The sequence below is a fragment of the Corythoichthys intestinalis genome, chromosome 1, assembly GCF_030265065.1.
Source record: "Corythoichthys intestinalis isolate RoL2023-P3 chromosome 1, ASM3026506v1, whole genome shotgun sequence".
Taxonomy (NCBI): domain Eukaryota; kingdom Metazoa; phylum Chordata; class Actinopteri; order Syngnathiformes; family Syngnathidae; genus Corythoichthys; species Corythoichthys intestinalis.
In genome coordinates, this window is record NC_080395.1 from 58,535,212 (window position 1) to 58,549,653 (window position 14,442).

Here is a 14,442-nt window from a genome sequence, read left to right on the forward strand (position 1 = left end):
CAAAGAGGAGAAATATGTCCTGTGAACTACAAAAAGTCATAGCTATCGTGCTTCCTTTCCAGGCGATATTGTGACTTTCGACAACTGGCGCCTGCTGCACGGCCGCAAGAGCTACGTGAGCCGGCCGGATGGGGCGCGACACCTTGAAGGCGCCTACCTGGACTGGGACGAAGTCATGTCTCGCCTCCGAATACTCCGCAGCTCCGTAAACTAGGCCGACGTCGCACACGCAGTTAACCGTCTGAGGGTCAAGCGGCGATAATCCATGACAGGTCGACTGAATCTCTAATTGGAGGAGTTCCAGCTTTATCCTCCTTTTTTTGCAACACGCCAATGCAACTATTTATTAACTAATTTTAAAAGGCAATCGTTGGGGGGAAAAAAAATCAAAGTGAATCACCTTACGAGTAAATTTTATATTTAGTGGTTTTTTTTCATCTGCCATGCCATGCTTGGATTCTGTTTGAAGTGAGGTGCAAAGGGAATGGATTTCTTCTCCCACCTGAAGGAAGCATTACGTGGAAACCAAATTCATCACAACATGGTTTAACCCTTTCATTCACGAATTATGATTTTTTTTTTTTTTTTCATAAATATTTTTGTTTACATTCATATAGGACAGGGGTTTCACACTTAGGACTGATGGGACAATATTTTGCAGCTCCCGTTTTGACATCTAATTGTAATAATAGTGTTGCCAATTTCGCGATGGGCGGGCAATAAACTTTAAATGAATTAATTAATTAAAGGATCCATTTTGGGGAAAAATCAATTATATAAAACTAGTACTGTATTTTCCACACTATAAGGCGCACCTAAAAGCCTTCAATTTTCTCAGAAGCCAACAGTGCACTTTATAATCCAATGCGCTTTGTATATGGCGGAAAACACTCAGGTGACTTGAAGTTCTGCTCTGACACCCCCAATTTGGCCAAATTTCAAAATTGTCCGATATGCACGTGTGATACATCATTGGAAAGCTTAAAATCTCGATTTTCTAGGGAGAAGAAAAATTTTGAACAGGGGGGCATTTAAAAAAAAAAAAAATTTTTTTTAAATAAACAGCAAAGCCCTAAATGAAGGTGAAAGCATGAGAAAGCAGAATTAAAGACGCCACGATTTTAACGAGATATTTTCGCGTACTTACCTTGTTTCAATCCAAAAACTCAATGTTGCTTGTATCACCGTGTGAAAAGACACAGATGTGAATGGCCAGGATTTTGGGGGGATTTTATGGGTGAAACATGGTAATATAACAAAGGTCGCGATACAGAAATCGCAGACATCAAGGAGTGGTCGAGATGTTCTTTTTCATATATTTACCCTTATAAATGTTTTTTTTTTTTTTTCTTCTTCAAATTTTCTTTGTTTGGATCAATTATTTATAATCTAAAATATTGGGGAAAATGCGATGGTAACAAAAAATACAATTAAGCGAAGCCTTTTTACAGACACCATTTTTAAAATTGTGGCGTAATTTGTTTAAAAGTTATGAATATGCGAGTAAGTAATATTTTAAAGTGCTTTTTTTTTTTTTTTTTAAACTAAATATTACATAATAATGATTCTAAGCTAAAAATGACAGCCGTTCTGAATAATGAATATAATTAGTGAGCTTCTTTTTATGGCTGGGTTGAAACAAGCGGTTGTGCAACGTCTGTAAACGGGGGTTGCCAGGGTAAAACGGACAAATGTGAAATTTTTATCGATTAACGGTGCACATTTGAGACCTTGTCACCTGGGGAGTTAATTGGATTCTCCTCAAAATAGGTGTGACTGTTAATGAGACATATGAGATCTTAGGTTTTCAAAATGGTGAGTTTTCATTCACGGACCTGACCTGGGCAGCGTACCATGACGTCCGAGTTGCGCCACACTGCGAGGGCCCGTTCAGTACTGCTTGCAGGCCTAGTTGTTATTCAGATTTTTATAATTTATTTGTTTTGCTCTGTGTAATTGCTCTTTGCAATAGTACCAGCAGTATTTGTTAAGGATTTTGTGTAGGTTTGCGGGCTGAGGAACAAATTAATGCAATTATTATGTATTTTTCTGGGAAAATCCTGCTTGACATACGACCATTTTGACTTACAAACAAGATCCTGGAACAAATAAATTTCGTATGTAGAGGTACCACTGTATGTGAAAAACATTTTAAAATAGACCATTCATTCAAGGTGTGCGTTATACCCTAGTGTGCCTTATAGTGTGGAAAATACAGTAATAAGTGTAAAAAAAATGTTTTTTTTAAAACGGCCATGAATACTAAAACATTGGAATAATTATAAATAAAAGTAATTTAAAAATTTATATAAATTGAAATCAATAAAGAGAAATTCAAATAAATGTGGCCCATGTGATTGTATTTTGCTCTGGCAATTTTGATATATATATATATTTTTTTATAAATCTCTTGTGAGCTCACATGGCTTAACTCTTTGGCTGCCATTGATGATGGCAGTGGACATCCAATCCATTTTATCTGAGAAGCACTGGAAGTAATCATTCAAATGCTTCCAGTCCCTCCCAGTTGAAATGGATTGGACGACTATTGCCGTCATTAGGTGTTTATAACATCAGTTTCTGTCCTTTATGAACTACTACAACACCTGTCCAGTGAATGAGTTAAGATAATTGTAACTTTTGAATAGGTGTTCACAGTAGTGGTAAGGTTAAATTGCCAAACTTGTTTTGACATACTTTATCCCAAAAGATGGATTTTCTTCTCACACCCATGATATGCTATTTTTGACTTGGACCTCACATTATTTCTCTGCTTTGTGTATATAAACTCCATTCTTTTTCATTACTTACCGTTTGTAGACAATGCCGCCTTATAACTTTCACCTGACATGCTATTTATTCTTCTGTTAAACAGTACAGTAACCGCAATGATTTATTTGCTCCAAAAAGGTTGGATATTTCAAATGTGATCCTGTGCCTTTTTTTTTTTTAAACCCTCTTTCAGGGGTTTTAATTAAGATGCAAAATTGCTTTCATGAAATGAACGCTAAGGGCTTTGTTTTCGTGCCTGGCACAAAACTAAGCAAAACGAGGTGAAGAGGTGTTTAAAGTGCCTATGACAGCAAAAAGCATGTTTATTTAATATTTCACGCTATATATCATGCTCCTGAATGAAGTGGACCGCTTGGATGTGTGTGGAAGCGATTGATTTATATATTAATTTTTTTTTTTTTTTTTTTTTTTTTTTTTTTTTAAAACCTGTCCTGTTCAGCTGTTTGACACAGAGAATGGAAGTCTAAGTGCCCGGATTCTGAACAGTTTTAATGTTTCACATGGAGAGTCTGACATACTCCCATTGTGATCATTCAAAATACCTTTTTATTATGACAAAGCAGCGAACAGGAAGGGATTATGGGGGGACAGAAGAAAAGAAATACAAGAGAAGAAAGAAAAGAAACACATACACAAACAACAACAAGAAATACATTGAACATCTAAACTAGTTACTAATATGCTGGTGCTATCGTCAGCGAGATGTATTTCCGGTTTACACCATGTGGGGGCCAATTGGCCAGTGAAAGAGGAGAATGGGGGTGGGGGTGTCTATAAGACTATAAGCTAAGTGATTGAAAGGGGTAGAGTGTACACAAATCAGTTCTGTGATCTAGAACCCAGTAATCGTGTGAATCTCTTATGAGTGTAAGCCCGTTGGCGACCAACCCTACGCCGCCGCATCGCCAATCCCGGCACCGGAACCCCCAACCCGAGCATGCCCTACCACATCCAGCAGCACGCAAGCCCCACCGGGCGCGCGACAGCCATGCAGACGGGCGGAGAGACCGCGCGGGCGCCAACCCAGGGCCACGGCCCCCACCCAGCCAGCCCGGGGAGGGAGGGCGGGCGGGGGGGTTGGGGGGGCCATGCGCAGCCCATATTAAATTTTTTTTAATCCCGCGCCATGAAAATGAGTGACTTCTGGATTGAGAAGGAATGCGGATGTGACGTCACCCGGGTCAGTATCTCAATATACATACAGCATTGCTTTATAGCATGCAGATGGACTGCGGATTCATCTAATTTAGCGGATTAATTCGGGTTTTTTTTGGTTTTTTTTTTTGCCAAATGTGCTGCAGGTTTTTGTTAATGCACCACGGAGAAGTATGGGAGGTTTTTTGGGTTTAAAAAAGTTCCCGTTCGGTGCGAAGATTGGCCAAAACAAGTCAGACAACTGTGGGACCTTTGGACTTAAGAGGAAGTGTGTAAACTACATGTTTTGTATTGTGTCAAATACTGGGAACATGGCACAAGTTTTAATAAGGAGGTGGCTTGCATTTTGTGGCTGACAATGCTCCTTGTCCACCGACAAGGTGCCGATGACCGGCAGCTTGTCGCACAACCCCCTCAGTTCTCTTCGCGTGCCCGCCGAGATCGCGCTTTCTTCGGCTAATGCTCGTGCAGCCCCCCGCTCGTCTGCTGTTCTCCATATCGTCCGTGTGCCCGGCAATAGACCACTATTCTCGGGCTGGGCTAGGGCAGCTACACGCTCCTCTGAGTCGGCAGGTTTGTCTGGCAGTCATTCTCCAGCTTGTTCCCCTGCAACGAGCACTTCTGTCCGCACCACGGGAACGTCAAGCTGTTAACTTGCTCACTGCCGGGGGGGTTGGCAATCGGTGAAAATGATCGACAACCCTGCCGCCGTGTGACATGATGGCAAGAATAAGACTTGGAAACGCCACTCGGTTCGGGTTAGCATGTCGGCTAGCTCTCACGCCTCCTGTTTTGTTTACTCTATCTGAAGCCAGGACAGAGAAATGACAAAAGCCGGACTATCTCCGGTGGCATAAAATACTGTTCGGGAGGTGCAAGAAGTCGACAGTTTTGACCATCATGCAGTAATTTTGCCCTGTCGTACTGAATAAATGCATTTTTAATATTTCATATTCCATTTACCACAAGACTGTTATTGGTCATGCCTATGCCATTTATTTAGCAATTGGGGAAAAATACTTTCCTGTAAAAATATTGGAGTACAAAGATTAAAACAATTAGATTTTGTTGCTGTCTTCGTCGCATTTTCCCCATTCAGAATCTTTCCCCTCAATGGGCTGAATTCTAAATCAGACGAAATCGTGACCCTGCCGACGTCACTCACCAGCTGAGGACACTAGAGCGGTATAATGACAGGCATTGCTAAACGGCAGATTAAAAGACTAATTTCTCATCATCTGCGCTTTGCCAAATTGTTGTACATAGTTGAATAGTCTCAAAATATGATTCTAATTCACATAATAATGCTATTTAAGTTTTTTTTTTTTTTTTATGCGGTCACAGGCACTTTAAGTTGTTTTGGCGTTTTCACAGATGCACACAAGCCAAAACGGGGAGGGGGGGGTGAAAAAAGGGGCAGTGTGCACTACACTCGCCGCTAATCAAAGCAGCTCTTCCATTCCCTTTAAATATATCACTTATTTCAAAGATAACCATAGCATTGGCATTTATTTTAATCCATATGACAAATGAAAATGGAAAGCAGGCAGCCTCATTAAATGAGCTAGTGAAAACTGTTGATTTAAATGTTGTACGTTTGCACGTTAAAAAAAACTTTACAGCAGTTTTGCCTTATGTACTTTTTCCCCACTCAAAAATAAATAAAAAAACACAGGGCTCAATTATGGACGACTTTATTTGCTGGCTAGAGCTGTACATATTCTAGAAATACTCCAATTACTAGAATACTCACACATGGCATTTATTTCCTCACAAGACAGTAGTCAGTCAAAACCGTGACAACAAAGACCCACTAAGGTTCAAAGCTTTGTCCCAGTCACACATTGAATTTTGGATTCAGGCTTATTGTGATAGATGAGGTGAATTAAATGTAATTGTATACAGATGTTTGCCAACAACTTAGGATCGTACCAATGTATTGCTGGATGTGGAGGAACTACGTTAAAGCCCAAAGAGCACATACACACAGTTGAATGTACTAGAATTTTTACCATTTCGAGACATCTAACACTCAAAAGTTGTCATTCCAACAGTGTTCATTTTTCAGTAGTTCTTAGATAATTCATCATTCATGAACTATAATGAACACTGTATTGTGTCCACACACTATTATGAATGAGAGAGCTGATGCGAGTTGCCTTTGAAGGTCACATTCACAACTTGATGCTTCTCAGTAGCATGACCAATCTAGCAAATGATTACAAGGTTCACACATTGAAGAGACAAAACACATTCACGTCACACTGACGTCATTGTCACGTCAATCGAAGGGTGGGATACAAAATAAAAGCTCTCACTGACATTGTTCATCCTGTAATAAGAAACAATTTGCACATTTAAGCAATATTTATGGGTATTACTTGTTTAGAAATATACAGCAATATGTATATATTAAATAAATACTATATATATATATAAATATATATAATATTTATTCCTGAATGTTCTTAACATGCAATTCATCAAGAGCAGAACACAGACAGGAATAGAGCGAACTAGAACAGCAATTCAGCCGATGGACTGAGCTAAGATCATAAGACTACTTATTTTTCTCCCCTCAGCATCGCATGACGCGGTTATTCATTTACACGTTTGCAGAGAGTGACAGCACAATAAAAGAAGCACACTGTTGCAATAAATTCTAGGAGGGGAGGACTTGGTGCACGGGACCTGCATGCACTGGCTTCACCTAAGGAACATCTGCCCGGAGAGCAGAAGAAGACACAAACGGACGAGGACAAACTTCCCATGAACGAATATTTACAGGACATAACAGAGCACTAAAACAGGTCAATATTTACACTCATTTGTGTGCTCCCATGTCACTGAGGGATTGTCTGAGGTGTTGGAACTCAAGTCGAGGCACATGGAGGAGGCGTGGGAGGGTGCACTAGCTTGGGAGGGGTCGTGGCGATAGAATCTTGGCTTTTCCGTCCGTCTCCTTTCCCTTGACAGCTGCCACGTAGGAGAAAAGGCAGAGGACCGAGTAACAGATCTGATGTGCCTGCGGGAGAAGAGGCGGACGGTGAAAAAAAGCTCATTTCATATCATAAGTAACTCATGAAAAAAGGATATAAGGTGACATTTCAGGATCGACCTAGTTGGTTTTATGGTCCACAAGTTATTTAATATATTTTATCATAGACTTCATGATGGTACTGACGGGTCAGATTGGTCATGCACTGTGCCTCGCATTTAAGTAGGGGGCCGCTCATATCAAGAGGAGCTATTCACAAACACGCACGCAGCGATCTAACGCTGGATTTCTGTCAAAAAAGTACGAAAGCTGTACCGCAAACAAACAGGGAGAATTGTCTCAGGAGTGATTTGTTCGAGGATTCGAGGTAATTTGTTGTACCATGCATGGATTTTGAAACCTGGAAAAAAAATCAATGGGAGAAATTAGCTGCTTCTGCATTAGCATCACAGTTTGCAATATTAGCATAAAATTTGCTTTTAACCAAGAATCGAGACTGTTTTACGTCCATATCGATAAAAAATTCAGGGATTTAAGCATTTATTTCCAAGAATTTTCACCGGAAAAGCTCTGTTTACATAAGGCGGCCGCTAGCTACATTCACTAAGAGACTAGCATTGTACTTGGATATATTTACGGAAAATAAATGCACGTTTTTTTTTTTTTGTTTTGTTTTGTTTTTTTTTGCCTTTAACTAAGAATCGAGACTGTTTTACATCCATATCTATAAAGAATTCGGAGATTTAAGCATTTATTCACAAAAAATTTCACTGGAAAAGCTCTGTTTACATAAGGCGGCCGCTAGCTACATTCACTAACAGACAAGCATTGTAAGTCGACATTATTACGTAAAATAAATGCTAACTGCAGGATTTTTTTTTTTTTTTTGCTTTCACCAAGAGTCTAGACTGTTTTACAGTCATATCGTTGAAGAATTCGGGGATTCAAGCATATAAAAGCATATAAATTATATATACAGTGGGGCAAATAAGTATTTAGTTAACCACTAATTGTGCAAGTTCTCCCACTTGAAAATATTAGAGGGGCCTGTAATTGTCAACATGGGTAAACCTCAACCATGAGAGACAGAATGTGGAAAAAAAAACAAAAAAAAACAGAAAACCACATTGTTTGATTTTTAAATAATTTATTTGCAATGGTGGAAAATAAGTAGTTGGTCAATAACAAAAGTTCATCTCAATACTTTGTTATGTACCCTTTGTTGGCAATAACGGAGGCCAAACGTTTTCTGTAACTCTTTACAAGCTTTTCACACACTGTTGCTGGTATTTTGGCCCATTCCTCCATGCAGATCTACTCTAGAGCAGTGATGTTTTGGGGCTGTCGTTGGGCAACACGGACTTTCAACTCCCTCCACAGTTTTTCTATGGGGTTGAGATCTGGAGACTGGCTAGGCCACTCCAGGAGCTTGAAATGCTTCTTACGAAGCCACTCATTTGTTGCCCTGGCTGTGTGTTTGGGATCATTGTCATGCTGAAAGACCCAGCCACGTCTCATCTTCAATGCCCACGCTGATGGAAGGAGATTTTCACTCCAAATCTCTCGATACATGGCCCCATTCATTCTTTCCTTTACACAGATCAGTCGTCCTGGTCCCTTTGCAGAAAGACAGCCTCAAAGCATGATGTTTCCACCCCCATGCTTCACAGTGGGTATGGTGTTCTTCGGATGCAATTCAGTATTGTTTCTCCTCCAAACACGAGAACCTGTGTTTCTACCAAAAAGATCTATTTTGGTTTCATCTGACCATAACACATTCTCCCAGTCCTCTTCTGGATCATCCAAATGCTCTCTAGCGAACCGCAGACGGGCCAGGACGTGTACTGGCTTCAGCAGGGGGACACGTCTGGCAGTGCAGGAGTTGAGTCCCTGGCGACGCATTGTGTTACTGATAGTAGCCTTTGTTGCTATGGTCCCAGCTCTCTGTAGGTCATTCACTAGGTCCCCCCGTGAGGTTCCGGGATTTTTGCTCCCTGTTCTTGTTATTATTTTGACACCACGGGGTGAGATCTTCCATGGAGCCCCAGATCAAGGGAGATTATCAGTGGTCTTGTATGTCTTCCATTTTCTAATAATTGCTCTCACAGTTGATTTCTTTACACCAAGCATTTTACCTATTGCAGATTCAGTCTTCCCAGCCTGGTGTAGGTCTACAATTTTGTCCCTGGTGTCCTTTGACAGCTCTTTGGTCTTGGCCATAATGGAGTTTGGAGTGTGACTGACTGAGTTGTGGACAGGTGTCTTTTATACCAATAATGAGTTAAAACAGGTGCCATTAATACAGGTAATGAGTGGAGCCTCGTTAGACCTCGTTAGAAGAAGTTAGACCTCTATGACAGCCAGACATCTTACTTTTTTTGTAGGTGACCAAATACTTATTTTCCACTCTAATTTGGAAATAAATTCTTAAAAAATCAAACAAAGTGATTTTCTGTTTTTTTCCCCCACATTCTGTCTCTCATGGTTGAGGTTTTCCCATGTTGACAATTACAGGCCTCTCTAATCTTTTCAAGTAGGAGAACTTGGACAATTGGTGGTTGACTAAATACTTATTTGCCCCACTGTATATAATCTTTTAAAGTTGGGCGTCTACACTTCAATCACCTCACGTACATACATATGTACATATCTGCTACTAATTACATGTATACAAGTTGCAATACATTGATTTTTCTTAACACATTAGGTGTGCAAGTCAGATGGTGGAAAATTGATTTGGTATGTTATTACCCAAGACTAATTTATTTTACAAGTCTACGTTCAGTGTCACATATTGACTGAGAGGCCCAGTGGTGCAGCGGCATACTGATGAGGACTCACCATGGGTGTCTTGTACTTGTGGATCACCACTTCTTTAGTTTCAGGAACTATGCCGATGCAAGAGACAGAAGAGAAATTCAAGGGCAGCAGGAACTTGAGTCAGTTTAGCTTAGAAAGCTTTTTGGGTGCTTAAGAAGTGAAATCTGAACATGGCTTCAAATCGCTTGTGAGCCACCCATGTCCCCCGCCAGTCAAAAATGGACACAAATTCAGAGGTTTGAAGCCAATCACAGAGTTTCAGCGTGGTGTGTGCGTGGGTTTTGAAATAAAATATGAACTTGGAATGCAATATAATGAGGCTCCAATGATCCACTTTAGACGGTTAAGGACAAAACGTAGCCCACAAAAATAATGACAAATAAAATGTGCTATTTAAGATAACAGTTTCAATATGAATGGTATAAAAGTAAAGTAGAAAACTTTTTCCCCTGTAGCCCAATGACATGAAAGTGAAAGGACGTGACAAAGAAGCAGCTAGGCAGTGTGGAACATATTCGGCCCCAGTCTGACTTTTCATTAGTAACTGAACCCATAGCAGAGAAGAGGAGGCTGAACAAATGAAAGACATGTTAAACCTCTTCTCCCAGTACCCTTAAAAAACACAACTCAGGAAGATTTCCTGTCAAAAGTGGCCCATGAGAGATGGAGTCTGGTCTGATCTCCCAAATGAACCACAGCTGATGGACGGGGGAGCACAGGGCAGGAAGATGGAGTAGTCAAAAGAACAGATATTATGTGTAGAATTTGTCTGAATAAAAAAGGTGACAACACTTTACCTGCTGGAGAATGAAGGTTTTCATAGTGGCAAAGATGAAGGCAACATTACAAAATCAGCACAGAGACACGACAGTAACCCAGTCTGGCGCTGCACTTCAACCTTCCGAAACTAATTGATTTCCTGCCTGCTTACTTGCTATCCGTAACACTAAACTATAACGCTAGCCTACTTTCCTTTTCTTTCTATTAGTTTGTTGGACAATCCTGAAACTAAATCAATAATAACAGCAACTTATATGTGGTTTAATTAACTAATCGCTGACCTGCACGATAAATAATAACCCTTTGTAAAATTAGGATGTATGTTATCCCTGCTTGTAGTGACTAATTTAAACATTTCTGTCGGGGAATGAAGAGTAATCGTTAGACTAACACTTGTATTAAAAAAAAACAAAAAAAAAAAACAATCAGGATGTAATGCATGCACCCGTGTTTATTAAATAATTCACTGCTGGCCCGGCTGCCTTCTGTACCCAAGATTTCTCTTTAGTCAAGGCTAAATTATGTTTTTTCTTCAGTAGTCATTTTGCATCAAATCAAGTTTTAAAGAAGAAAGAAAGAAAATAACTTTACTACGGGGTAAAGGGTTTATCAAACATGAAATAACAATGTAATTTGGATTTAAAAAGAAATCCTGTTTTGCTCCCCAGTCCAGCTCTGCATCATCACGCTTGATTTTGTGGTGTGCCCGTCAGTCTAAACCTCCAGTCCAATCTGGCCGACCCTTTATTAGCTTTTTGCCATGAAGCTGAGTTACTGCCGTGCCAAGTACAGGCCTACAATCAATAGATGGTGTAATTACCAAATTCCTCGAGGACAAAGACTCCTTTCACTGTATTGCACTTTTTTATGTGATTCAGCTCTATGAAAACCTAAAAAAAAAACAAAAAACAAAAAAACAACACAAGACAGAACGTTATTAACTCAACAATAGTGGATGAAAGTTCAAATTCTATATAAAAAATAGCCAGGTTAAAGCTTGCCTTATTCAATATGAAAGGTTAACAAAAATTAAATAAATAAAAATTCTACATGTGGAATGCAAGCTTTTTACAGCAACGGAAGGAAGAAAAAAAATAAAATAAGGCACAATGAGAAGTTTCCATGATACATGGGCAACAGTTAAATCTAGTGGGACTGTTTAAAACTAAGAGCAACTTGATGACAGTCACATCTGAAATCAAATGCTTTTCGGTTTGAAAATCGGTATTCATTCCAAGCAATTCGGCCCATAGATGCATACATGGAATTTTCATATAAAAGAGAAAAAGGACACACAGCTACAAGATTCAAAGGAAACAAAAGAAAAGAAAAAGGAACCCATAAGATGTTATTGCTAAGAAGCAAATACAGCAGAGGTTGTGTACCTTCCGCTCCTTGCAGGGGGAGAAAGCATGGGAGAGAAATGGTTTGGATTATTATCGGACAGAAGAGCACAAACACTCAACAACACTGAGTGGCCACTGTCCCCACGAGCTTCGTACAGATTTAGTCCACAATCTAGCCGAGAGCCCACGGATGCTAACCCCCCATTATGGAGACAAAAAGCCCACCGAGCGTTTGAAAAGCTGGCTTCACCTTAGTTTTCCATCCCCCAGAGCCCTCCATGCCTCCTCCTCCAGCAACAAGGGCCAGTACCACACGCTCACACAAGCACAACAAATTCATGGGGGCACTCATTGATGGGCACTTAGTTCCTGCAGCTTTGTAGCAATAATCACTAACGTCTCACATCGGAGAAACCTCTTTTTAATCCTTAATCGGGCAAGTGACTATTAAAAAAAAAAAAAAAAAAATCGTAAAATCAGTGGTAGTCCAGCGGAACCTCCGAATTCAAATTTCCCTAAAATGAAAAAAATGGGTTTCTCTCGATTGGAACAGTTGATATTTCTAACAGATGTTCAACGACAACAAAAAATAAGTTTTCGTACTTCCCATTAGGCTGCCAATAAACACTTTTAACTGTTAAAACTTCACAAACTAGTGTCGAAATTGCAGACAGTTGATGAAAGTGGAAAAATCGAGGTTAAGGGGATCCACGGGTAGAAAGACTTGTAGTTCTTAATAAACGTTATTACGAGTTAAAATAATTTGATATTGAAACCTCTCGATATTTCTGTTTTTATAAAATTTGTTTAACTGGTAGGTCGCCTTTGTTGTTGATGTCGCAGGGCGGTGACATCACATGGTTACGGTGCAGTTTCCAGAGTATGACTCTAGCGACAAACATGTCATCTGTTCAACCCTTTCAATTTGAACCTGAGAGGGACATTAATAAGCATAAGAGCACTGTCAATACTTTACAAAACAAGTAACAAAAGCAAAATGAACAGGAAAGACTGTATGAAACGGGAGTAGAAAAAAAAAACTGTGTTCTGCCAAAACGTGCCACACCAGCTAAACGTGCTTTTTTGACACCCACTACCATGCGCTTTCAGCTTGTTTTGGTTAGATGCATACAGACAGAACATATCTTAAGCCTTAAGAAAATACTTAAACGTAGCAATATCAATTAAGGGTAGTTTAAATACAGTGTTATTAATCTTACATTGAAAAAGTAATCAATTACTGTTAGAAATTATTTTATCCCGAACAGTAATTGAATTAATAACTCAGTTACCTCAACGTAAGAGTAATTAGTTACTCGGAAAAAGTAACTGACGTTACTTTTCATGTTCTACACGTTATTACATGATCCATTCTATAACGTCTTTCACATCAAATATGTTTATAGTAACTGATTTAACTCTTTCATTAAAAAAACATAGGTCACCCTTTTTACATTTTTTAAAATTTCACCTATATAAGAGTCTATTTTTGGTAATAAAATACTAAAACAAATTATTATTATTATAATGTAGCATCTAAGAGGGTAATGCCCACTTGGTGATGGTATTGCATACTGAACCGGAAAACGGTCCATTATATTCAATTAATTGTACCCACCTGAACGCCACGAACTGTAAGTAAAAAGTTTCGCGAGCGTTTAACATGACGCTCGCCACGCAAAATGCTAATGCTAGCGAGAACGCGAATGCTATGCTAACACTCCGAGCAACCTATCATCGCGTTTGCAACGGCGTCACAAACTTCGTATGTTGAGGTATCACTGTATATTGATCGTCTGTGGAACTTATAGTTAATTGGGTACTTGGGTGTAGAAATGATGGTAAATCTATTGGACGCAGGAAAGATGTGTAATATTCATCAAAAACAAAATTATACAGGTGCGAAAATGTGGGCATCCCAAATGAAAGAAAAAAAAAAAAAATCAATATTAATTAGAGCTTCCTTTTGCTGAAATAACTCTACATGTTTCGTATGACTTCTAAATTCTGCTGATCCAAACACCCAGGGACTTATAACTGAAAATAACGGACTGTCAGGCATGTCCAAACATTTTAATAACACTAACTACTCGAAATGTCTTTGATGCACATCGTGTAAAATGAAACAAGAGCCTCCTTTAATTTGCCACCCCATCTGTTCTAACTCACTAACTGTGCAGATATGAAGACAACACATGACAATGTTTGCGGGTCCAAACTTAAAATGCCCAGGTTGCTATTGAATAGCCAATTATTAATGAAAAGTCTTGGTTCAAAGTCATCAGTCTTACCACTGATGCACAACACACACATCAACACTTCATTTCCTCCCACAATATTCATAATGTGAAAAGAAACACGTGAAGGGATGCTTAATATACTTAATATCATTTGGAAAATGGAAGCATGCAGGCAACCACACAAGAACAAAAAGAAAACAGCTAAACCAAAACCGCAAAAGAGACAAGCTTTTCTCTAAGGAAAATATTGAGTGTGAGAATAGGCCGATCGATCAATTGACCAGACATGACTACCTTTGAACTGGGAGAG

General features: G+C 39.4%; 2 protein-coding genes across 33 annotated transcripts in view; one reads left to right on the top strand and one right to left on the bottom strand.

Annotated features, from left to right (window-relative positions):
• The window catches only part of bbox1 (butyrobetaine (gamma), 2-oxoglutarate dioxygenase (gamma-butyrobetaine hydroxylase) 1), a 57,288-nt gene extending 49,350 nt beyond the window's left edge, over positions 1-7,938 (top strand). Inside the window, exon 8 of the mRNA XM_057833403.1 lies at positions 63-7,938. Coding sequence (XP_057689386.1) covers positions 63-214 — 152 coding nt within the window. The 3' untranslated portion in view covers positions 215-7,938. The remainder of the gene's footprint in view (positions 1-62) is intronic.
• Positions 3,902-14,442, bottom strand: part of madd (MAP-kinase activating death domain) — a 66,891-nt gene continuing 56,350 nt past the window's right edge. For 6 of the 32 annotated variants that reach the window (XM_057833256.1, XM_057833182.1, XM_057833176.1 and 3 more), the window contains 3 exons: positions 11,367-11,436; positions 9,788-9,834; positions 3,904-6,973 (listed from right to left, as the gene is read on the bottom strand). In XM_057833256.1, coding sequence (XP_057689239.1) covers positions 6,860-6,973; positions 9,788-9,834; positions 11,367-11,436 — 231 coding nt within the window. In that variant the 3' untranslated portion in view covers positions 3,904-6,859. Of the gene's footprint in view, positions 6,974-9,787; positions 9,835-11,366; positions 11,437-14,442 lie in introns of all 32 variants that reach the window. The other 26 variants (XM_057833370.1, XM_057833311.1, XM_057833196.1 and 23 more) reach the window with 11 other exon arrangements.